The sequence below is a fragment of the Lacerta agilis genome, chromosome 1, assembly GCF_009819535.1.
Source record: "Lacerta agilis isolate rLacAgi1 chromosome 1, rLacAgi1.pri, whole genome shotgun sequence".
NCBI classification, from domain to species: domain Eukaryota; kingdom Metazoa; phylum Chordata; class Lepidosauria; order Squamata; family Lacertidae; genus Lacerta; species Lacerta agilis.
The window spans coordinates 58,213,648-58,237,049 of NC_046312.1; the positions used below are offsets into that span (position 1 = coordinate 58,213,648).

Genomic DNA, 23,402 nt, shown 5'->3' on the forward strand with positions numbered 1-23,402 from the left:
GCTTACTGCTTAACTTGAAGCCTTGAAGTGGGTCCCTCGGAAGCAACTGTCAGGTTTTCCGCTTTTGTTCTAAACTTCTTCCCATTCCTGCCCCGATTTAAAGGGCGATGGTGCGCGCCAGGCCCAGGGCATGTTTGCTCCAAATACCACTGGAGCTTTCCTTCCACATTCACATGTGGGGGATGCAGGCAGCCAGGGCAGCTGGCCAGGGATCTTATTATTACCTCAGGCTCAGACTCGGAGAACGTGATCAGAAGCCACCGTTAAGCTCTCGTCGATTTCAACAGGAGAGATTTAAACACACGCATAACTCTGCCAATGGGACTTAAAAGTGCCTAGAGGGCTTTCTCTTGTTTTAGATCAGCGAGTCCTAAGATTCCCAGCGAAGTACCTGTGTGAGTGAATCACCTCTAACTTGCCTAGAGGACATTTTCAGTTCATTCTTTTCCCACGCCACGATTAAATGCTGTAGCTCTCAAGGGTCCCCTAAAGACCTCTGTATTTTCTTGCTCCAATAGACGTAACGCTGCAATTTGTGTTTATGGTATGGACTGATTAATAATAATAATAATAATAATAATAATAATAATAATAATAATAATAATAATAAATAATCTATTTATATAATTATCAAACCAATTACTACTGCAACTACTGCGGTACAGTTTGCCTAGGGATAGCAGCTGAGACATTCCGCATCTGAACTCGTTGTGTGCTATCGCGTCGATGTAATTTTGTTTTTGTTTCTGTCTCCCTCCAGCCGGAGGAGGAGGAGGATGAAGGGGACGAAAATAAAGCCCGGGGAAACTGGTCTAGCAAGCTGGACTTCATCCTCTCCATGGTGGGTTATGCAGTAGGGCTGGGCAATGTCTGGAGGTTCCCGTACCTGGCCTTTAAGAATGGGGGAGGTATGGATTTTCCTCTCTTTTTACACCCTGCAGCTCAGAAAGGGGTAACGCTGGGGCCTTTGATCCACGAGCCGGTTTAAACGGAGCGCTGAGCTTGAACGTAAACTGCTTCCTCAGTCAGCTTAAATTCGAGCTCCCCCACTCCCTCTGGTTTCTGGATCGGGCTCTCAGCCAGCGCCTTAGAAGCAAAGGGGTGGGTGCTCCTGGTGGCGAGGGGGAAAGGGGCGTGGCAGGGGGCGGGATCAGAAACTGTCCATCGTCGGAAACCCGCAAGCCCTGTTCTAGAAAACTGTGGCAGCCAATAGATGCCCCTGGGTTTAAAAGCGTGATTATCTCTTGATCTTGGTGTTCATAAGAAAGGTTACTTCACCTTATGTTAGAAGTGCCCATTAAGCATCCTATATCACGCTCCTATCCTACAATCTGCCTTGCGTGAAGAATGAACAAAATAGACTTCAAGGCATGTTTGCGGTGAAGTAAATTGTAATCCGCATTAGTGACCCAGAGTAAAGTCTTTATTCCACCCGATGCGGACGACGTGTGCGATTCTATGTTATCAGTTAAAAGCAAATCGTTTGGTTTCAGGTCTGCAGTGAAGCTCCACCACCGCCACTGCTGAAACTGACCTTGGCGAAACCTAATAGAATAGTATAAATTAATAATACATAAAAGGACTGAATGAGTCCTGGATGGATCTCTTTTGAAACGATACCTGCTTCCAAATATGCATGTTTAGGATTGGCTGCGATCTTCCAGCTGTGCACCCAGCTGAGCTCAGCGAGACTTGCTTCTGAGTAAACAAGCGTTGGAGATCTCCCAACCTTTTATTCTACCAAATGTTTCGGGGTGACTACCTCGAAGTAAAGGGAGCGAGGCAATCATTTTAAAGAGCAAATCAAGCTAGAGCAGATTTTCGCAGCAAATCCTTCGGAAAAAGTTTGCATGCAGATAGATGATCATGGTTGCAATTCGACGCAGTCATTAAGAAACCAGCCCTCTTGAACTAATGGGACTCATTGGGGCCCAAACTGCACGCTAGAGGTGCAAGGTCTCCCGCGACGCCCCTTTTAAACTGAAATGCAGCAAGGGGAGGCTGTCAATTTGAGCGGAGGGGGAGGGGAAGTGTCTGCTGTCTTAGCCCTTTCCCTTCGGACTATTTGTCCGCTCCAAATTGCCCTCCCCAAGCAGCTTTTCTTCCTTCTTTTGGGAACTTCAAAATAAACAGGCAATGGATTAGGGACTAGAGTCCGGAAAGTGACGAGACAGTAAAGCTTTCTACCAACCTCTCTGAAAAATAAAATTAGATATAGTTGATATGGCAATCAAGCCCTGGAAAAACTGCGTGAAAATTTTAACCAAACCTGTCCACTAAACCGTCTTGCTTTATGGAAAGGAAACCCCCCCCCACCTAATTTGGAAATATTTTCCCACCAGTTTTAACTACAGTAAGGGGGGGGGGAATATTATAACTGGGAAACCAAAAAGATAAAAATATTTTTATTTATTAGAATTAGACAATGCCTAAAACAGAATGACCCCCCCCCCATTCAGAAATGAAAGAGATGTAACATAACTCTCACAATCACAAACGAAAATAGTAGAATGGGCATTTAAAACAATCTTGCTTTCTCAGAGTACATTATTGTCATCTCGACGTTGCTTTAATTACTACAGTATAGGAGTTTGGCGGGGTTTTTTTCAACCCGTATATTACATATAGAGAACCTGTATATTACATATAGAGAAAACAAGAGCAGCCTTACAGATATTAGAATTTCATGAGCGAAAAAGTGCATATATTTTCCCCGCTCTGATTAATTGGACTAAGCCTAAACGGCAATTCCTCACCTTCTGCACACGCAGCATGCCAAGTTGTTTTTTCTCGTTTGTATGTCTCTGTGTATATATAGCCCCCTATCACTGTTTAGCTTACCCATTGTCATTCATGTAGTCAGTACACCCAACACCACAAAAGTCACCTTTCTTAGGAACATAGGAAGCTGCCACATACTGAGTCCAAACCATTGGCCCATCTCAGAATTGTCTACACTGACTGGCAGCCGCCGCCTAGGATTTCAGGCAGGGTTTCCTCCCAGCCCCACCTGGAGATGCTGAGGCGTGAACGTGTGACCTCTGCATAGGAAGCAGATGCTCCAACCGCTGAGTTTTTTCTGTTGTTTTGAGTGAAATCACAGGATTTTGCAGTTTTGGAGAAAACTTTCAACTTCACATAAAACAAAAAAATTTGGTTGTCTCAAAATCTACAAGAAGTGGTTGTTTATTATGATTCATTTTCAAATGGTAGTGGTCGGGGACTCAACTGTGGTTATTCTAAACCTCAATGTTTCTAGGGTGTATTTTTTTATCAATACAACCCGATATATTTATTAATTAATCACCATTATTTCATACACGTGATTTACCCAATATGCCATTTAGCCAAACTGTTGCTGAATTCGTGTTAGGGCTGAAATCTTGCACACATTTGCTTTGGGATACGAATCTCAGTAAATTTACTCCCAATTCAGTGGGATCAAAAGAAACCACACAGACACACTTGTTGTACCTAATCCGAAACCAGTATACCCAGAAATATATTCTACCGAGTTCACTGAGGATCTCTCCCAAACATGGGTAACAGGCAGATTAAAGAGCTGCGTCTCAAATTTGCGCAGGCGCAGTCCCTGGTCCAGTGCAAATGATTTGTGTCTTTGGCATCCTTGCAAAGCTCTCCTGATTTCGATTTCACAACAGAATTCTGAACAGCAGTCTCAGGTCCAGGTTTGCTGAGCTTCCCTCCTAATGTGAGTCTACCACACCACAGCAGTGGCTGCGGGCTATATTTTATACAAGTAACGAACACAGTTGCTTGGAAGACTTCATTGTCAAATGCATAAATGCCATCCCAACGTGATTTACAGTATTTTAAAATTTGAAATTAGTAGCCGGCTGTTTCCAGCGCAATCCCCCTCCCGCCCCTCTTAAAAACAACGCTGACTTTCCTCCCCAGGACACACTCCAGGAAGCCCTGAGACGCAGTTGTAGGTGATGATGAGAGAAATTATGAGTAGTAATTGAATTAGCTGCACCACCTGCAGCAAGTCTGGCAGCCATTTCCACTCCGAACAGTCAGCCTTGTTTGACACGGTGCAGAAGCAAATCCATAATATGCCCCAAGGAGAAGGCGGGTCAGGAGCGGTTGAACTGAACAAGGCAGGTTTTGTCGAGGTGGCTAGAAGGGGGAACAACCCTGCACAGGCTGAGATCTGGCACGTATTTGCCAGGAAATTAAGTTCCACTAAATCTAATTGGATTTACAACCAGCTATATACCCAGGATTGCCCCTTGAACTGGAAGTCTCGTGGATTTCAGTGCAACTGGCTTCCAAGTTAGGCTGTAACCTCGCCATCCTACTCTTGTTTACTCGGAAGCAAGCAAGCAACGTTGAGTTCAAAGGGAGATGACTGCAGTCTTAGTAACCCTTACAGAGTTCAGTGGGGCTGCTTCTGGCTAAATATTAGGAGTGGGCACCAATGTGCTTTTTAAAGCCCGCTTTCTTTACCTTCAAAATAAGGATTGTTAGGATCAGCCTAATTTTGTTTTAATATGCCCTGGTAATTATAACTGTGGGTTTTATGGGGCATGAAAATACCTTCTGCCAATCTGACCAACGTGCAAAGCTTTTCCAAGGGAGAGAGCCCTGCTTTCTGCCAACAAAGCATCTCTGCGAAGGGTTTCTAAACAGGAAATACATTAGTTTCAAAAAGTTTGGCATTGCTCTGCAGGGGTTTGTGGGGGAGGGGTTGTAAAGTGCTTTTGCAATGCACAAAATAGAACAGCTACAAAATGTGCCCTTTCCCATCTGTGCTGTCCCTGAGATCTGTATTCTCTTCTTCCATTAGGTGCATTTCTTATTCCCTATTTGACAATGTTGGCTCTGGCTGGGGTCCCCATCTTCTTCCTGGAGGTTTCTTTGGGGCAGTTTGCTAGTCAGGGACCTGTGTCTGTTTGGAAAGCCATCCCTGCCTTACAAGGTGAGCTGAGCAGAAAAGATGCCTTTTCCTGTGGCATTTTGTGTGCATCGTGTGTGTGTGTGTGTGTGTGTGTGTCTTTTTAACTCGGAGATCATGGTTTTCCTTCAGTTCAAAGCAAGAGAGATGGCATGGGTTCTCCTCTGTGTGGCACTGCTACGAGAACAGTGGCTGATGTGCTGCAGTCTGACTTTGACCTTGAGGTGACCTTGCAATGACTGATGTAGTAGTAATGCAGCACTTTTCTGCTTTAGTGGATCCGTGCTGCACTTCCCAGCAGGAGGAGAGCATTCCACGGCTGCATCCCCTTTATGGCGTCACGTACGTCTCATAAGAAAATAACACTTCCCTTCAGTGCTAAATATCTCGCACATACCATGCCGCATGGTACTTTTCCACTTGTGGGGAGAGCTGTTTCAAGGTTCCTGTTGGCTGGTGTGGTGGTGACAAATGTACTGACATGAAATGAGAAGAAGCTTTGAAAGATAATTGGACAAACTGGTGGAGGATATTAGGCTATCAACTGTTACTTGCCTGATGGCTCTGCACTGCTTGCATGGTCAGAGGCAGTATGTTGTTTTTTTTTTTTCTCTGAATACCAGTTGCCGGAAAATGCAGGATGGAGTGGTCTGGTGTACAGGTCCTGCTTGTAGGTATGCATCTGATTGTTCCCTGTGAAAACAGGATGCTGAGCTAGATGGGTCATAGGTTTGAACCAGCAGGCTCTTCTGACACTCTTAGGAAATTGCAACAAAACAGTGTAGGGCCTATTTTAAAAGCATTAAAAAAAGAGATTTTATTAGAGTAATCCAGTAATTATACAATCCAGCAAGGCAAAGAAGTAAGTGACGATTTATCATTATAATCCCATGATGCAGAATTAGATATTACTTTGGAAAGATTCGATCCAAGATCAATCAAGATAATGAAAATATTATTTTTGTGGAAGCGAGAGTGCTGATATTAATGTAAAAATTTATTTTTGATCCTTTAGTTTAAATGTAGATCCCATAGAGTGATAAATCACACGTGGTCTGCAAGAATGGGGTGACAGCTCTACTGCCCTCTTATATGGCAGCCCTAGATGGATTTTTGTGCCAAGACAAAAATATCCTGTTAACCGCTATGAATTACATTCCAGCACAACATTTACTTGGGAGAAAGCCAAGCTGAATTCAGCGGGACTTAAAAATAGATAGGGTTGAGCTGCACGGCATGTCGAACCATTTTCAATAAAAGAAAACGCCTGAAAAATAAGATGCTATTTAAACTAAAATGTGTTCATGTTGTATATGACAAGGCAGCCTCAATGTTATTCTTTAGTTCACATCGGATTATATCCGATGTTAGCCCTACTCAGAGTAAACCCATACAAATTATGGGGTGTGGTAAGTTTAGGTCCATTAATTTCTTTCGCTCTACTCTGTGTATGAACTAGTTGGATACAAGCCTATGTATTCTTAGTAGCTTAAATTGTGATCCTCCCTGATCCTTGATCCTCTCTTTTTTTCAGGCTGTGGCATTGCTATGCTGATTATCTCTGTCCTAATAGCCATATATTATAATATTATATTGTGCTACACACTTTTCTACCTTTTTGCATCCCTTGTACAAGTGTTACCTTGGGCTTCGTGTAACAATCCATGGAACACACCGGATTGTAGAGATAAAAACAAACTTTTATTAGGTAAGTTGGAGTATGCTTTTGCTTCGGATCTGTATCTCTGACCGTTCTGTACACTCAAATCTGTATATCTGACCATTCTGCCTTAAAATATAGAGCAATGAGTATTATCAAGTATGTCTCTATTGTGTTTGTAGCAAAAATGAATCCTGCAATTACATCAACTTTTCACACCTTTATTTAGACTTCCTTATGTGCTTATCGATTCTGCCAACATAGTGCCAAAGTAACTTCACAATATACTGTAAACCATAGAAGAAAGGAATCCAAAGGGCCAACTGAGTCCAACCCAAGGCAAAATCATATTTACATCAATTTTCTACAATTCAACCCACCCAGTCAGGACTACAGTGCTCCACAAACAGAGAATGTAGTGATATTACCCAGCACATGCCTGTCAACTTTACTGCTTTTTTGGAAAACTGATTTGGGAGTACAGTATTTCTGGGAAGCAGGATTATCCTTTAAAAAAAAATTAAATTGCAGAACTAATTTATTGGAAGCAACAGCAGTACTAAATGGATCTAATTAGCGGTGCATTCCAGTGCTTACTCAGAAATTAGTGTCACTGTGTTCAGTGGGGATTACTCACAGGAAAGTATGTCAAGAATTCCAGCCTCCTTGACCCAGAGCTGAAATTGAATCAGTAAGATTTATTGCATGCATCTTCCACTTCTATAGACCAGGCCATGGTTTACCAGAGATTGTTCTGGTAAACACTTCTTACTTTCAGTCTTCTCTTGGGGTGACATTAATACTTGCAAACAAGGCTAACTAGATTTCATGCAAAGCCTCAAACAGGATGTGCCACTGTGCACTGGGGATGTGCGAGATTCACTGGCGGAGGAAGAGGGGGGCAGGGGAGCGCACTGCCCCTGGCACCATGATCCCGGTGGGGTGCCATCTCGGCTGCCCCCCCCCACGATGGACGCCATGCCCCTGCAGGCGGTGCATCACGCCCCCAGGATGCGCCCCACACCCCTGCGGACGGCATGCCATGGCCCTGGGATGAGTGCCACGCCCCTGGGACACGCACCAGACACGCCCCAACCTGCTCTCCGCCCCCCAGTGCCGGAGCATGAAGCTCAGCCACTGGCGGCATTCACTCACAAATAGGAATAAAACGGATGTAGCATATATATGCATCTTTAGCATTTAAATCAGGTACAGTATCAAAATACCACTGGTGTTACACTGTATTCCGCAGAGCGCATTGTGTTTTTGAGGAAAACAGTAAGTTGGAACTGGCTGAAATTTGTATGACATTTTATAAAATTTGTGACCTGTAGGTCTACGTGTGAGTTGCACAATGAAAAGGGGGGCACTTTGGCCCCCAACAATTTGGATTAAGGTTCAAGATTCCAAAGTGTGGCTTTGGTCACATAATCTGACATATTTCCATGTGACTTCCATATTTCCATTTAGTTGTTTATGAAAACTTTACTATCCCGTCTTTCTTTCTTTGGGAAAGATACCCAAGATTGCTCAGAAGCCTCGCTAAAAACATTACAACTTTTTTATTATTATTACTTTAAGAGTTCAGGTTAGATCAGATGTTAGTTGGCACTTTAAAAAGGAGGCCTTTTCCTTTGGTGACAATGTCAACTTTCTGATAGTCCTGCATCAGTGCTATCTGTTGACCACAACAGCTAAATATTCATGTAATGAAAGAGAACGCAATCCCCTACAAAAGAAAAGTTTGGTTATAGGGGGAGAGAACCTAAAAAAAAACCACAGAAAGAGTTATGTACTGAAGATGGTGATGTGCAATTTCTAATGCAAAGAAATAAAATGGAAGAAATCTGTTTTCAAATGACTATTCAAAATAACATATATAGTGGAAAGTGACTTGCAGCGATGTCACAGGCACCTCTAAACTCAGGGGAAGGAAACATGTGGTTCTGCAGGTGCTTCTGAACCACAACCTGTGGCCCTCCAGATGTTATTGAACTATAGTTCCTATCAATCCCAACCAGCATGGAGATGAAGGATGATGGCTGAGATTCATAGGAACTATAGCCCAACATCTGGAGGGCCACACATGCCCCTTTCCTATCTAACTCCTATGTAGTATAAACAAAAGTAAAAAAAAAAAAATCCTTCCAGTAACACCTTAGAGACCAACTAAGTTTGCTCTTGGTATGAGCTTTCGTGTGCATGCACACTTCTTCAGAAGTGTGTATGCAGTATGTATGTAGTATATGTGAGCCAAGACACTTTCTCCACACCAAATGATACAACAGTCTCACTTTGGAAGGGAAAGAATGGTGTTTTGTTACGTTATTTTATAACCAGCAGCTCTAGCTAGCAGTTTGAGTGCTGATAAGTAGCAGTTCCCACTCAATGAAGCTAAGGCAATGTCATTCAGTCAGTCCAGTCATGGTTGCACAGTCCTTCCCAGAACAACTTCAGCCTCTGTCTTGTCAATGACTCTTGCTGTGTGAAGGTGTCCTTTGATGTAGGGCATCATTATGATCCCACATGGGTTTTAAGGGCTTTGCCCACAATTCATCTGAAGTTTCATTCTTATCAGTGAACTAATTTTTTAAGCATGCTGCTTAAATGGCAAGAGATCTAGGAAGAGGAGCGACAGGATGAGAACCTCATTAATAATGCTGTCATGGATATTGACTCCAGTGCCAGATAGGCAAACACAGAATAAGATTTCAACGATAAGGTAGGGAATAGGTGATAATGTTTTCAGTGTACATTCCAGGAGCAAAGGATGCCAGAGTTTGGCAGTGCATATTTACTTGCAAGTTAATGGGGATTTCAGTGCAACAGTGTATTGAGGATTGCAGTCTGAGTGACTAAATAGTGATTTGTGGCAGATTTTATATTCAATATGGATTTTTCTCACAATTAAAATGACTACAATATGAACACACCACTGTGTCATCAGGATTTTAGCAGGTAGGCAGCTATTGACATAATGAGATGTAAGTTCTAAATGTCTTTTTATATAACTTTTAATGATGCAGCTATTTTGCATCTCCATCTAGTAGAAGGACCAGCTCTACCATTAAGCAGAGTGAGATAGTTGACTCTGGCAGCAGATGCTGGCTGGTACCGGTAGTTGTGAGGTGTTGGAGAACAGAGCTGTGTGTATTACAGGTGCTGTTCTGTGCCCCAAAGCTAGCTTGCAGACCTCAGGAATGGTGGAGGACACTGTCCTGTAATCAGGATTAAAGTAAATTTCTACTGCCAGTCCACTTGACTTAAGGGATGCACAATCTTGTTTGCCTCAGGTAGAAAAATGTCTTGTCAGGTCAATCCTGTATGGTAGTTATCTTAAGCACAGGCACTCAGCATCTTGTTTTTGTGTATAGCAGGGATAGAAACTCTGCAGCCCTCCAGATGTTGTGGGACCCATCATTCCTCACCACTGGCATCCTCATCAATGGCAGCTATGCTGGCTGGAGTTGATGGGAGTTGATGGGAGGGACAATGGTTCCCCATCCCTGGGGTATGGCAAGATCCATCACTCCACTGGAATAAAACTTGTCAATCAGAACTGGAATTCTAAGATAGCATTCTTACCTCCTGCACTAATCAACACACTATACCATACTATACCCTAAAACTTATTTGCTAGTATGAAACCTCTGAGGTTGTGATCCTAAGACTATTTACTTGGAAGTAAATTCCAATTATATTGATGGCTTGTTTAAAACAGCAGGGTGGGGTGGCTTATCCCCAGTTTGTGATGCCTGATCTCCCCCTGCCATTCAAATGCTTCTGGGTTACTGGTGTGAATAAGGCCATCTTGTAGCTAGCCTAGTGTTTATAATTTTTTTTTCAAAGTCACACATTTCAATATATCTATTATAAACACATAAAATGAATATTTTCTTGGGGGGAAGCAACATATCGAAAATAATGGTTGATATGCTCCGCAAATACACAGACCTGTATCTACCTGAGCTTTTATTATATATTCCATTAAAATATGCCATGGGAGCCAACTTATTGAAGATGAACTCGTCAGTCCATTCAATTTTTATGTTTCCTTTCCTTTTATTGTATGTATATATCTTGTTCACAGAAATTATAATTAGCAATGGGGGCCTTTGCATGGCTGTTTATGAAAGCTAGTTTCAAATGTATCCCTGCCGCTAGTCACCACATAAATGCACAATGGAAATGAATGCACATGAGACAGGCTTTTTGCCACACCCTTAAAGTATGTTTTTACTGTGTTACTTTCTGCAAAACACGGGGGGGGGAGCACAAGCTGTCTGAGCACTCAAGATTCGCACCTGCCAGATAGTAAGTGCAGCAAGAGGGAGCACATCTCACTTGTGCATCTTCTCCCATCAGTGATTCTTCAAAATATGTCAACTATGTACTGTACAGCTAATTTCTCAGAGCCTGAGAACAGTCACCAGGGGAGTGCTTTTGAAAATGGTTTCCCCATGGAGAGTTGCCCTTGGCCAAGCTGTAAAGCAGAGGGAGTCAACATGGTAACCCCTAGATGATTCCCATCAGCCCCAGTCAGAATGATCAATGGTCAGGGGTGATGGGTGTTATAGTCTGGCAGCAACTGAAGGCTCCCCCTGCCAAATAGTATAGAACTACTTACTTTGTGCATCTTCCTCCTCATGCACTTCATAGTACTGTTTAAAGTGGACAGTAGGCTTCCTGTGCCTCCCTTGATTCTCCATTGTCCACACAACCTCCTTACCAAATCATTGCCTTCACACATGCTCTCTTCACTCAGCCATGCTTGTATCATACCAGGGATACTCTGAAAAGGAGAAGGTACGAGGAGGGAAGTGGAAATGTGGGAATGCAGTGATTTTAAGGAGAAAGCCACGTGGACAATGAAGAATTAAAGGAGGTACAGGAAGTTTAATGTCCACTTTAAATGTGTGGATGAGCCGTCTGCCCGCATACCTGTTCTTCGTAACATCTGCAGAGCAAGCAATTAAATAGTTGCTTCACAATTCACTGTGCAGTTTTTCACTTCATCTACAAAAGCCAATGCTGACCACTATCAGGGACAGGACACTGGGTTAGATCGGCCATAGGATATTTTCAAAGCTGTTCAGTGGTGTGATGTCTGCAGGCTTAAAAGGGCATCCATTTAAAGAGTCTCCATCAGTGTGGACAAGATGCGTAAGTTACATCCTTCAGCATGCCTGGCTTTCTCTAACAAAAGAAACACGAGTTCCTTAATAATCAGGCAAAAGAAAAGAAAAGAAAAGCTGATTTGGCCGCCTTTTTCATTTTTAGCAATTTGGCCATTTCTAGAAATATGCAGGGAGCTGAAACACAACCCACCCACCCACCCACCCACCCACACCCTCTGTACTATACCTGAAAGAGTGATCAAGCAGTGCCCAAAGGGAATAAAGGTTGTTTGATTTTGTGCAGAGCACATCGAGGTTTCTGGGTTCTCTTATATTTATTGCAGAGGCAAAAGAAGATCTTATAGGGCAAATATTTAAAGCTATAGGTGGAGATCTGTGCTAGTGAGATGAGATGCTGCTCAACTTGTTCTGTTTTCCAGATTTGCTCTCCTGTCCTGAACATGCTTACTCAGAAATATATTTTGTCTTCCACTGATTTCGATGGGACTCATTAAATTGCAGTCTTGTTAACATTTTGATTTCCCCCGGAGTCTTCATATAAATATCTGAAGGCTAGAATGATGTGTGTAAACATTTCCCCCCTTCAAAACAAGCACAGTTGGGCTGTCCTTTCCCCTAGATTACAAATGGATGCTTTTACTTATTAGCAATTGTCCATGTAAATGTAATTTCATGCTAGCACCTTCTGGCTCGGTGTAGTTATTATTTTCTGCCTAGCGTCCAAGGTTTGATGGATAGCACTGCATGCGAGGATTTGTTTGTCCTCTGCTGCAAAGTGATTGCGCCCTCTGCTGATCAGGATTGTCTGGTGCAGGGAAACCAACAGCTCTACAAAGCGAAGCTGTTTAAAAAAAAAAAGCTTGCTGCAGTGCAGCAAAAGTGACCTTACGTGTCATCCTCTGATCTCACTCATGCCTCTATACACTCTAAACAAGGCAAAACCAGCCCAGCATATACAGGTGAACATGTTCTGTTCTACTGGTGTCAGAACTGCCTATTTCTTAGATGCACTCTCAGAAATACAAGATGGTTAAGGCTGCAGTCCTGTATCCAAGATTCTCCGTGCAGGTTATCTCTGAATAGACATGCGTAGGATTGCACTGTAAGCAGGTTTTATTCTTCAGCAGATAAGATGTGCGATAATATTTTTGCACAATTAAGTCTTTCAAGAGTGTTCTTTTCAATACATTTGGAATATTACTACCCTTATGTAAATATGATTTTGTGTGTGTTCTGTCTTTGCAGCAGCACAGTATAGGAGCATTTGGGGGAGTCTCAATCTAACATATTTGTAACATATATTTACTCATTTGGAAGGTCACAAAGACTTTTGTAGGACAAATAACATTTTTTGGGAGGGGGGTGCCTTTTATTTCAGTAGCTTTCATAACTAGCTACACAATATTGAAAAGGGTATTTAACAATTATTCCAAACTTGTGGTATGTCCCACTTTTTAAAAAAACAAAACAAAACACCAAACTGTTTTCCTATATCTGTATTTACTAGTGTGCAATCCTTATTGCAAACCCTGCAATTCAACACAGAGTTAGCAACACACTAAAACCATTTTCAACGGGCTTTACAACTAATTTTGTATTGGATTGTGATGGCCTTAGAATTTGTGTATTATTTTCCATAAGCGTTTGAATGCAAGGACCAGACAATGAGACACAGGGTGCCAGGTGCAAAAACACAGTACCCACTCCTCAGTAATATTCAGCTAAATCTAGAGATGTGCAGAAAATGAGAGAATGGGTGGATAACATACCACTACCCCCTCTGCTGGCCGACTTGGGGCATAATGCTTTCCTTTCCAAAAATACTGGGGCTGCACGAAGTTGGAAGCTTGCAATAGCACAGTTTAATAGAACATTGACAGAGCATTAAAACATTAATAGAACAAGGGGACATACAAAGGGATCATTTGACAGAAATTATTTCTTTTCCTTTTTCATACTTCTTGCATCACTAGTAGCCTTCACCGACACTTAAGAGAGAATTTGAAAATCAACAATGTGCTTTTGTCAATTAGCAGAAAGGGCATGGCTTCAGATTAAGCGGAGAGTTAGGAGACTGCACTCATTTCTGTGGATAATAATTAAATCTGAGCAATTTAAATACCACTCTCTTAGTACGCTGGTTATGTTCTCAAGATCTTTGCTGTCTTTAGGTGCACATGAGGATTGTCCTAATGCACCTAAAATGCACATTGTAACCAGAAAACTTCTGTTCAGGATGAATATTGCTGCAAGTCATAGCTGATGTATTATTCATAAATCAGAAGCTTTGGATCAAGCCTAATCACAGTCTGGCCTCCACATACAATCAAGGCTCGAGCTGAAACAAATTTCTGAACTCCCAAGTCAATTCTCCTCATTAGAACTTGATTTCAGAGCTTCAAATTTAAGTTCTTCCTGGGAATGTGAGTAGTGTTCTCCATATGGATATTGTTGGGTGTAGTAGTTTTACTGAAAACGTTGACAATTTAATATTTAACTCCCACGCTTGAAATACATCTGACAAGGCTTGGCTTGCAGTAAACCAAATCAATTTCTGTAGAACAGACTTTTCAGTAGACATCTACAGTATTGTACTGCTCAGACTGAAGACTTTCAGAAGTATGTCCTGAAGTGACATTTCAATAGAAAAAATCTAATACAGCGGTACCTCTGGTTATGAACTTAATTCATTCCGGAGGTCTGTTCGTAACCAGAAACTGTTCATAACCTGAGGCGCGCTTTTGCTAATGGCACCTCCTGCTGCTGCCACGCCGCCGGAGTGACTTCTGCTTACATCCCAAGGCAAAGTTCACATCCAGGAGCATCTACCTCTGGGTTAGCGGAGCTCGTAACCCAAAACATTCATAAGGAGGACGGTACGTAACACGAGCTTCCACGGTAAAGTTTGAAATGTAACACCTGACTGGCACATTTAAATGCTTAATCCCGCCTCCAAATGCCTGTTAGCTCTAGTTAAAAAAAAAACACCCAAATTCATTATCTCATTTTACATTCAGAGTGCTGCACCAGTTTTCTATTCCTTATTTTTCTTAGACTGTGTGGTTGCTTTGTATGTGTACAGTCTTCCTGTGATAGGACTCCTCTACCTTAGCTTTCTCTGACATATTACACCTGCTGAAAGGCACAGCCATTAAAGTTCATGAATCCTCAATGCCAGGAAATTGGCCATTCCTGCCTAAGATGGCCCAATGGCATGGGGGTTTCAGTTTTGCTCTGGGTCAACTATGCTGCTGATCCACAAGACAGATCAAGTCAGTACTGATGGGTCAAGACCTTACGGCAGGATATTAGTTTGTTCTTTCTTTCAAACTGTGTTTTGTACACTTCCAGTTTAGTGCTGAACCAATAGCATGGAAAATGTCCATCTACATTTGCCCATTCCTCCCATTAGACACTGCTTCACTGTAGGATTGCACATAGTTCATAATGGCTTGGCTTTGGAAATATCCCTGGATATATATTTTTAAGTGTTCCTTAATAGAAAACAGCTTATATCTTATTGCTACCTGTCTTCGGCATCTTCAGATGGAAAATTGGGGTATACATTTATTAAAATCAAATAATAGCTTTAAAACCAGAATTTCAGTTCAAATGCACAAATCTGCAGCAGTCTAATATAAGTTACAAATTGCCTTCAAATTTACAAGCCTTGCAAGCAACATGTATAAAAGCAATGTTTCACTTAGTGAACTTGTATTTATTTTGCTGTTCATTGTTTTTAAATGTCCAGAGAAACTGAGTAGGAGGAAAACAGCTCATTAAATGCACAGTATGAAATAACCACTCAGGGAGCCACAAATGAGTAGCAAATAGTCTACAGATCACAATAGATTGCAAGCAGAGGTTGCATCGTAGCAATGATCACATAAGCACGAGTGTGGGCAATACTAGCAAGCCCCATTTACTTGTCTCTAAAACTGAGACTTGCACCCACATTTGGAGCTATGAGCTCATTCTGTGGGTTTGGGGCTTTTGCATGGGCACAACAAATTGCCAGAAGTCCTGCCCAACAAAAGGCCAAGATAGACCAGGCTTCCTCAAACTTGGCCCTCCATATGTTTTTTGCCTACAACTCCCATGATCCCTAGCTAGCAGGACCAGTGGTCAGGGATGATGGGAATTGTAGTCTCAAAACATCTGGAGGGCTGAGTTTGAGGAAGCCTGGACTAGACTCACCAATGAAAAGGAAGGCTCAAATGTGATTAATGTTGAAAGGAAGATAGTATGCCTTTGTTCAACCAGGTAGAGGAACCTAATTAATTTTCAATGCTCAAATGAAATGTACTTCAATGCAAGCTGTTATTTGTTAATTGTTTTCCCCCAAGTCTTCAGATGAATTTTAGCTCAGTAATTGCTCTTTTGACTTGTGTTTTTTCAGATTCCTGCATCATTGGTGACCACCCCAAATTACAAATAAAGAACTCTACTTTCTGTATGAGTGCCTATCCAAACTTGACAATGGTAAACTATACCAGCCATGTCAACAAAACTTTTGTCAGTGGCAGTGAAGAGTACTTCAAGTAAGATTTATTTTTTAAAACCACGCGCACACACACACGCGCACACACGCACACTTTTTGGAACAATTTAAAAATAAATCTCAGTCTGAAAGTCACAGGGTAATGCATGAAATTATTAGCGGAATGAAAAAATTGTAATTACATTGTCTGTAGGTTCTTTCTCTGCTGTTCATTAGTTGAGTGTTTATGCCAGTCATTTAGATATGTCTTTCATATATTGGGACTTAACTAACGAGCTAATTGCTCCTGCTACAGAGACAGAAGCAATTTGATGGCATTTCAAAACAAGTGCCAGTCTCTCTCTCTCTCTCTCTCTTTTATCTTCGTAAACTCAATTCTTGTTTTATAAACCCTGTGTTGTCTCAGATTATTTCAAATACTCTCACACCTATAGTTTTAACCACACAGTACCTAAGGAAACTTCAGAGAGACCCTAGGGAACTTTTTGAGGCTATTTGATAAGCGTCAGCCTGTTAAATAATCAATCTCTTATTTGATGCTCTCACGTACCTCAGACAGGGAAAGGGAGGGCACAAGAGAGGGGTACGCTCTGTTGTGACCAGGTCTTCCTTCCCCAGATAAGCTGGGGAGGGCTGGGATGTTGTTATCACAACTACAGTTATATTTGACAGAGGTTTTGGGATGTTGCCCTCAGTGATTTATGATCTTGCTTATATGTGACCTGTGGCCTATCTGTGTTAGGAATCCGATCTCTGCAGGGGTTTTTTGTTTTGTTTTGTTAGCTCCCTACTTTAAGAAACTGGCTGCACCAAACTATCACTGTCTATTTTATAAAGCCAGATTAAAAGTTTTTCCATCCAAAGTGTTGAGTGGAAGATTGGCTGGCATCCCATACCAAGATAGGCTGTGCCCAAGTTCCCAGGATGCTGAATGTATGAAACACATTTTATTACACTGTAGTCTGTATAAACAGGTTAGATAGCATCTAATCAAACCAATACCGGTATTAACAGAACAACCTGGAATTGCTTGATACTTTTATGTTACAGTTCTTCTTGAGGATAAGACTGATACTATTACACTGGGTGTAGCAAAATTTCTCTCGGAGTCAGTATCAGAAATCAGTATGTATGGCTTAAGGCTCCTCTGTTGGCTAGCGAGGACGCTCTTATGCCTTAATAACTATTGATGTTTATAACCATTGTTAGACTGTGTATTTTGGGTCTATGGACCACAATAAAGCTGTGTGTGTGTGTGTGTGTGTGTATGTATTTGACATTACAAAAGTAAACGCCGGAGGAATTGGGCCTGCAATGACTCACATTGGAATTTTGATTCTCAGGTACTTTGTATTGAAGATTTCTGCAGGAATCGAATATCCTGGTGAAATCAGGTGGCCTTTGGCACTCTCTCTTTTTCTGGCTTGGGCGATTGTCTATGCCTCCCTGGCTAAAGGAATAAAGACATCAGGAAAAGTAAGAGAGCATCTTTCTTTAGACTGTTCAGAGCCAGAACTCAATGATATATTGTATGACCGAAGAACTAAGTATTACCAAACTACGGAATAGTTTGTTAATAAATGTGAAAGCAGCACAGCACATATTTTTCAAATTTGGGATCCTCATGGCATGCTGCCTACATTCCTTGTGCTTTCTGTGTTGATATTGGATTGCATCCTAAAAGGTGAATGGAAAGAGTCCTGTAAAGTATGATTAATTCATTTTATCAAAATATGCATTCCAAGGACAAGGGATGCAGCGGCTGGCTGGATTACTTCTTTTTGCAAGATGCGCGGTACCCAACAAAGTGCTTACACTGGGGCAAGGACGTTTAGCTGCACAATGGAACTTCCCTTCCTTCCTTCTCTCTCTGCATGTCTCCCCAAGCCCTGCTAAACCCATGTTGGGAGTTCACAACCTCCAGAGCAGATTTGGGGAGGATCTGGAGCATGCAGGGAGAAGAGAAGGAAGTTCTGTTGCGCAAGTGGAAATCCTTGTACTAGCAGAAGTACTTCACTGGATACCTCAGAGAGTGAATATAGTACAACAGAAGCACAATTGCCCAGCCTGTATACACTTGCTCAACTATCCTCTCTTCATAGGAGGGTTTTCAGGTTTTTACAATGTTCTGTGAGGCTAAAAATAGCAATGGAATAAAATTAATGAGTTTGTTTAGTATGGAAAACAAGACAAAATATATCATACCACCTTCAAGTTTAATTCTCTTAAACACTATTAGCTTTCTTCAGTTCAGGAAGATAGATAATATCTTTTTTCAACATTGTCCTAAAGGTAATTAAAATATTAATGTCCCCCCTACAAACTTTATAAAGATTAATTCTCTAATAAAATGACTTATGCGTAAGCATGCATGAGGCTGAGCAGCTTGTTTATAAACCTGCTCTATTTTAAAATGTGAGGGTAGATAACAAATGGGTTGGGGACATCATTAAATGGAAAAAGTAAATGGATTTCAAAGATATCCCAACTGTACTGAAAAGAGAGTCCTAGAATGGTAGAACTAGCCTTGTTTTGGGCTCTTTACTCTCAGCCTCAGCTCCCTCTCCCTCCTCTCTTAGTTCTTTTTTAGTTCACTTGACTGCTCCCTCTGCAGGGAAGCTCTGGCACAAGAAGCATGGTTCCGTAGTTAGCTGCTGGGCCATAAAGAAAGGGCTATCTATACACCTTGCCCTCTCCTTTCTCAATCCCCCTTTACTTCAACAGCGGACTTACCATGCTGGGCTCAGAAACACCTTAGCCAATCTTAGGTAAGCGCTAGTTCCCTCTGACTAGGGTCTCTGCTCCAGGCTTAGAGCCCTCCCTTTTTTCACAAGCATGCAGGCAATGCCCACCTCACCTTCATGAGTGCTAACCACGATGTAACAACAACTAACATGGATGAAATATACTTCAGATCAGAGGGAAAAGAAACCTTTTTCAGCCCAACTGCAAGATTCACTTCTGGGCAACCACAATTTGCTGGAGCAATTAGTGCAGTTTTGATCTTTGTAGATCAGGCTAGTTTTTACACATGCTCGAACACCCTTTCCTGTCCTCCACTGAGCCCGGCGTTCAAGGACAAAATCTAGCCAGGCAAAACCACTCAAGGTCAGAGGGTGGTGTGGCCTAGAGAAAGTTACAAGGGCTGGAGGGAGAGGCCTGGAGGGTTCCTTTTGGCCCCCTGGATCTGAGTGAGGCTCCCCCTATCTTGCTTTCGAATGGTCCTTTTACCAAAGGGGAACAACTGGGGAAGCAGAATAAGCACAACCATCAGTATATATAGAGAGAGATGGGGTCTTAAATAAATGGCTGCTGTGCCTGCTGACAGAGCACCTCATTTTATGAAAAACTACCTTGATTTTCGTTGGTTTGAAGGGTCACATATACTGTAGTAATAAGATGCCTGAATAGGAAAAAAAACATCAGCTACACATAAATACTGTTATTGTTATCTCAGAACCTTGCTATTTTATTAGCTTGTGGTTTTTCATAGATAGCAACATTCTAATAATCCTATTATCTCTGTAGGTTGCTCACATTCCCACGAGCCTGTGTACTAACTCTGCCTGGATAATGAATTGTCGTGGACTGCAAGCCTACTTATGGGATCCGCCCAAATGAGTAATTCTTTGTCTATGTGTGGTCTCTTTAGGTGGTGTACTTTACTGCTACATTCCCTTATGTAGTGCTCATCATCTTACTCATCAGAGGAGTAACTCTGCCAGGAGCTGGGAATGGAATATTGTACTTCATCACACCTAAGTGGGAGAAACTGATTGATGCTATGGTGGGCTTATTATTCCAGTTATAACACTCTAATAGGGTGAATAATTCATACAGATTTATTATTTGCTATGTATTAAGAAAGCATACAGAGATATGCTATGCTGTGCTGAATCAATTACGTGCAAGCTGATCTGGCTAAATCTATTGCACACATTGCACTAGGCGTTCTAATAAGGTTAGGTTTGCACGTCCTTCAGTACATTGCTCCATTTGTTTTGGTGGGTCAAACTTCTTCTGGTTGTGAGGAAGTGAAACATGGCTATAAGCAAGGTGAGCTAGCTCTCTGCACATCCACATCCATGCTGCATGTGTTATGTGGAATGAAATCTCACACTCCCAGAGATAAGGAACAGTGCAAATTGTTCCTTATCTAGTGATGTTTAGAGTACATTTGGGTTGCCTTGTTGGATCAGTCCGAGGTGTATCTGCTCCAGTGTCATGGTCCCAATAGCAATAGGAATTCCATAAATTTGGCTAATCCGTTTTTGTGTGTGTGTGTCCACCATCACATTTTGCAGTAGTCATTTGTATTACAATATTTCCTGCAATCCCATAAATTCTACTGCTTGGAGCAGCCTCCTTCTTGTGCCGCGGTAGGACCAGCTGTGCCACTTTTTAATGGACTCTTTTACAATCAGTTTGAATTGTAGGGAGCAATCCTGTACACAAGAAACTGGTGTAAAACCAAGCCAGTGTGAGTTTAGCTGGTGTCATGTTACACCAGATCCAGACTCCATTCAGCAACAAGGCTACTGCTGCACCCCCCACAAAAAATCAATACAAATCATTGCAGATATGAGGTTCTGTTCTCCCTAATAAAAATCCTGGCTACGCCCATGTTGCCAGGTCATGTGAGAAAACAGAATGGGTTTAGAATCCAGCCTAAATAACCCCATCCCTCTGGTCCCATCCCAACACACTCCTTTGTGGGAGCTTATGTCAATTTAAGATCCTTCATGGTGGGCTCAACTGGTTGGAAAATATACTAATGTCTCTCCAGCATAGCCTAAAATGAGGGAATTAAGCTTCCATAACCAAACTGTGACAGGAACCTCCTGACTCAGCTGGAGATCTGTGGATCGTAATCCACTCATCCTGGTGTATCTTGAGATAGGATTGCTCCCATAGTCAACAACACTATTGATTTTTAAAATAACTTGCTGAAAAAATGTTTGTTGAAGTTGATGCTCATTTTCTTCATGGGACTTTTTTTTTTTTTAGGTGTGGAAAGATGCTGCCACTCAAATATTTTTCTCTTTGTCTGCTGCATGGGGTGGCCTGATTACTTTGTCTTCCTATAACAAATTTCATAACAACCTGTACAGGTAAGTAGAATGATTCCATGAACCCAATGACTTTATGGCGACTGAGCGGCACTGTTAATTCCAGAAACTTATGGAAATAATTTAGATCCTTACAAATTAGCTGGGAGTTGTTTATAATTTTTTTAACGTAATTAGGATTACCAGTTGTTCCTAATTATTTGACGCAGCCAGACCACTGAAAGGAGAAAATTGGGTGATTTGGATTGATATACCCAATCAGTAATAAAACCAGTCAATGCATTCAAAACTGTCACATAGCAGAACTATTTCAAATGGTTGGAGAGAATTGCATGCTATCTCATGTGGGGGCAGGTCAAGGAGGGAACTTCCTGTACATAAGAAATTAGAATGCCAGGGAGAGCTCTGCTTCCTGATATGCCACCCTCCATTAGGGAGGGAATTTTGGAAGTTGCAAGGCATTCAATATGTGGTCCGTCTCCCTTCAGTGAAGTTGAGGAAGGCCAGCAACACACAATACTTCTGGACCTTGCAGGGCCCAAAAATTCTGTTGTTTGGCTAAATTGCCCCTGATTCTGTGGCCTTGAAAGTTATGACATTGTTTGTAAAGCACAATTTCTTTCAAAGAATGGAAACACTCTATCACCTGTGATGCAGGTCCTCAAAACCCACTGGGCTCCTTCTGAGGTTGGTGTGCCCTACTTTCTGTTGAAAGCTTGCCCTAATTAAAAATAGGCCAGGTTGAAAAGCAACCTCGGGAATTGCCAAGAAAAACCTGGGCTGGCAACATGAAATACAACACAAGCATAATCTCTACTGGAGAAAGCTTGGAGATTTAGAAATAGGTCAGAATCCAGCTGTGCTCTGAGCACTCTGCATTAGAAAGGGTAATCTGCAGTTTCCAAAAGGGCAATGGCTGTATCACCTCTGCTGTTGGTTGTTATATCACTGAGCACAGTGATTATTCCTGAAATTGTATTAGCACCTAGTTAAGATTAAGAAAAGTCGAACTAAAGATGGAAGCTTTGATTAAAGGTAATTGGTAACTTCCTACAGAGCCGAGAAGTTTGCACTCTTATAAATGCAGGCCCATTCCATATTTGGTTTTGATTGATTGCTTTATTATTCAACACATTCCTATTCCAAGTGTTCCACTATTTGAAGCAGCTTCAAAATGCAAGTGCAAGGAACAGTAGAAACCAGCAACCCCAACAATAGCTCATAAAGGTGTATAGCATGTGCCCAAGAAGGAGTTTTGGAGGCACAGCTAAATATTTGGTTGCTTGGGTTGCATTTTCTCTGAACAACAGGCAGCAGGAGCCAGAAAAGTGTGACATTAGTAAGGTGACAAAAACGTAATGCCGGGAATGTTGCAGTCAAATGTCATTGCTGCTGATAGAACTGAAAGGCTTCAGAAAATATGTGAGCAAATGAGGTAGGCAACAGGTCTCCAGAAGGCATAGAATAACTGGTACTAGATTCCAGGGCAGAGAAATGTGTCTAAAGCGTATTTTTTGCCATATCATTTTTTATTAGTTTTATAATAATACATTAATAAAATCCATCACATTATTTTATCAACTCTTAACATTTTGGCTTTTTAAGGCCATGACTTCCATCAAACCCTCCTCATGATTTTCTAACATCTATCACTAATACCTATACTTCATAAATCAATCATTGCTTTAAATTATCACACATAAACTTATCACTATAGTTTCATATTACAATGATATTTCTTCATCAATCTACAAAGCTTCTTGCAATCCTACCAATGTATTCAATTGAATGCAATTGTCCTTCAAATAATCTGCAAATTTAGTCCAGTCTTTGATGAACTTCTGGTCCCGCTGTTCTCGGATTCTTCCTGTCATTTTGCCCAGTTCTGCATACTCCATTAGTTTCACTGTCCATTCTTCCTTTGTCGGTGTGTCTAAAGCACATAGTGGTACCTCTGGTTATGAACAGGATCAGTTCTGGAGCCCCGTTCATAACCTGTGATGTGCGTAACCTGAAGTGCCATGTCTGCGCATGCACGTGTTGTCAATTGACGCGTCTGCACATGCGCGAACTGCCAAACCCGGAAGTAACGCATTCCGTTATTTCCGGGTTCAGC

General features: G+C 41.7%; 1 protein-coding gene across 1 annotated transcript in view; it reads left to right on the plus strand.

Moving 5' to 3' along the window:
• Positions 1 to 23,402, plus strand: part of SLC6A5 (solute carrier family 6 member 5) — an 80,968-nt gene that overhangs the window by 20,624 nt on the left and 36,942 nt on the right. Inside the window, exons 3-9 of the mRNA XM_033150859.1 lie at positions 767 to 908; positions 4,811 to 4,942; positions 6,453 to 6,626; positions 16,116 to 16,257; positions 17,561 to 17,693; positions 19,870 to 20,004; positions 21,225 to 21,328. Of these exons, the coding sequence (XP_033006750.1) occupies positions 767 to 908; positions 4,811 to 4,942; positions 6,453 to 6,626; positions 16,116 to 16,257; positions 17,561 to 17,693; positions 19,870 to 20,004; positions 21,225 to 21,328 (962 nt within the window). The remainder of the gene's footprint in view (positions 1 to 766; positions 909 to 4,810; positions 4,943 to 6,452; positions 6,627 to 16,115; positions 16,258 to 17,560; positions 17,694 to 19,869; positions 20,005 to 21,224; positions 21,329 to 23,402) is intronic.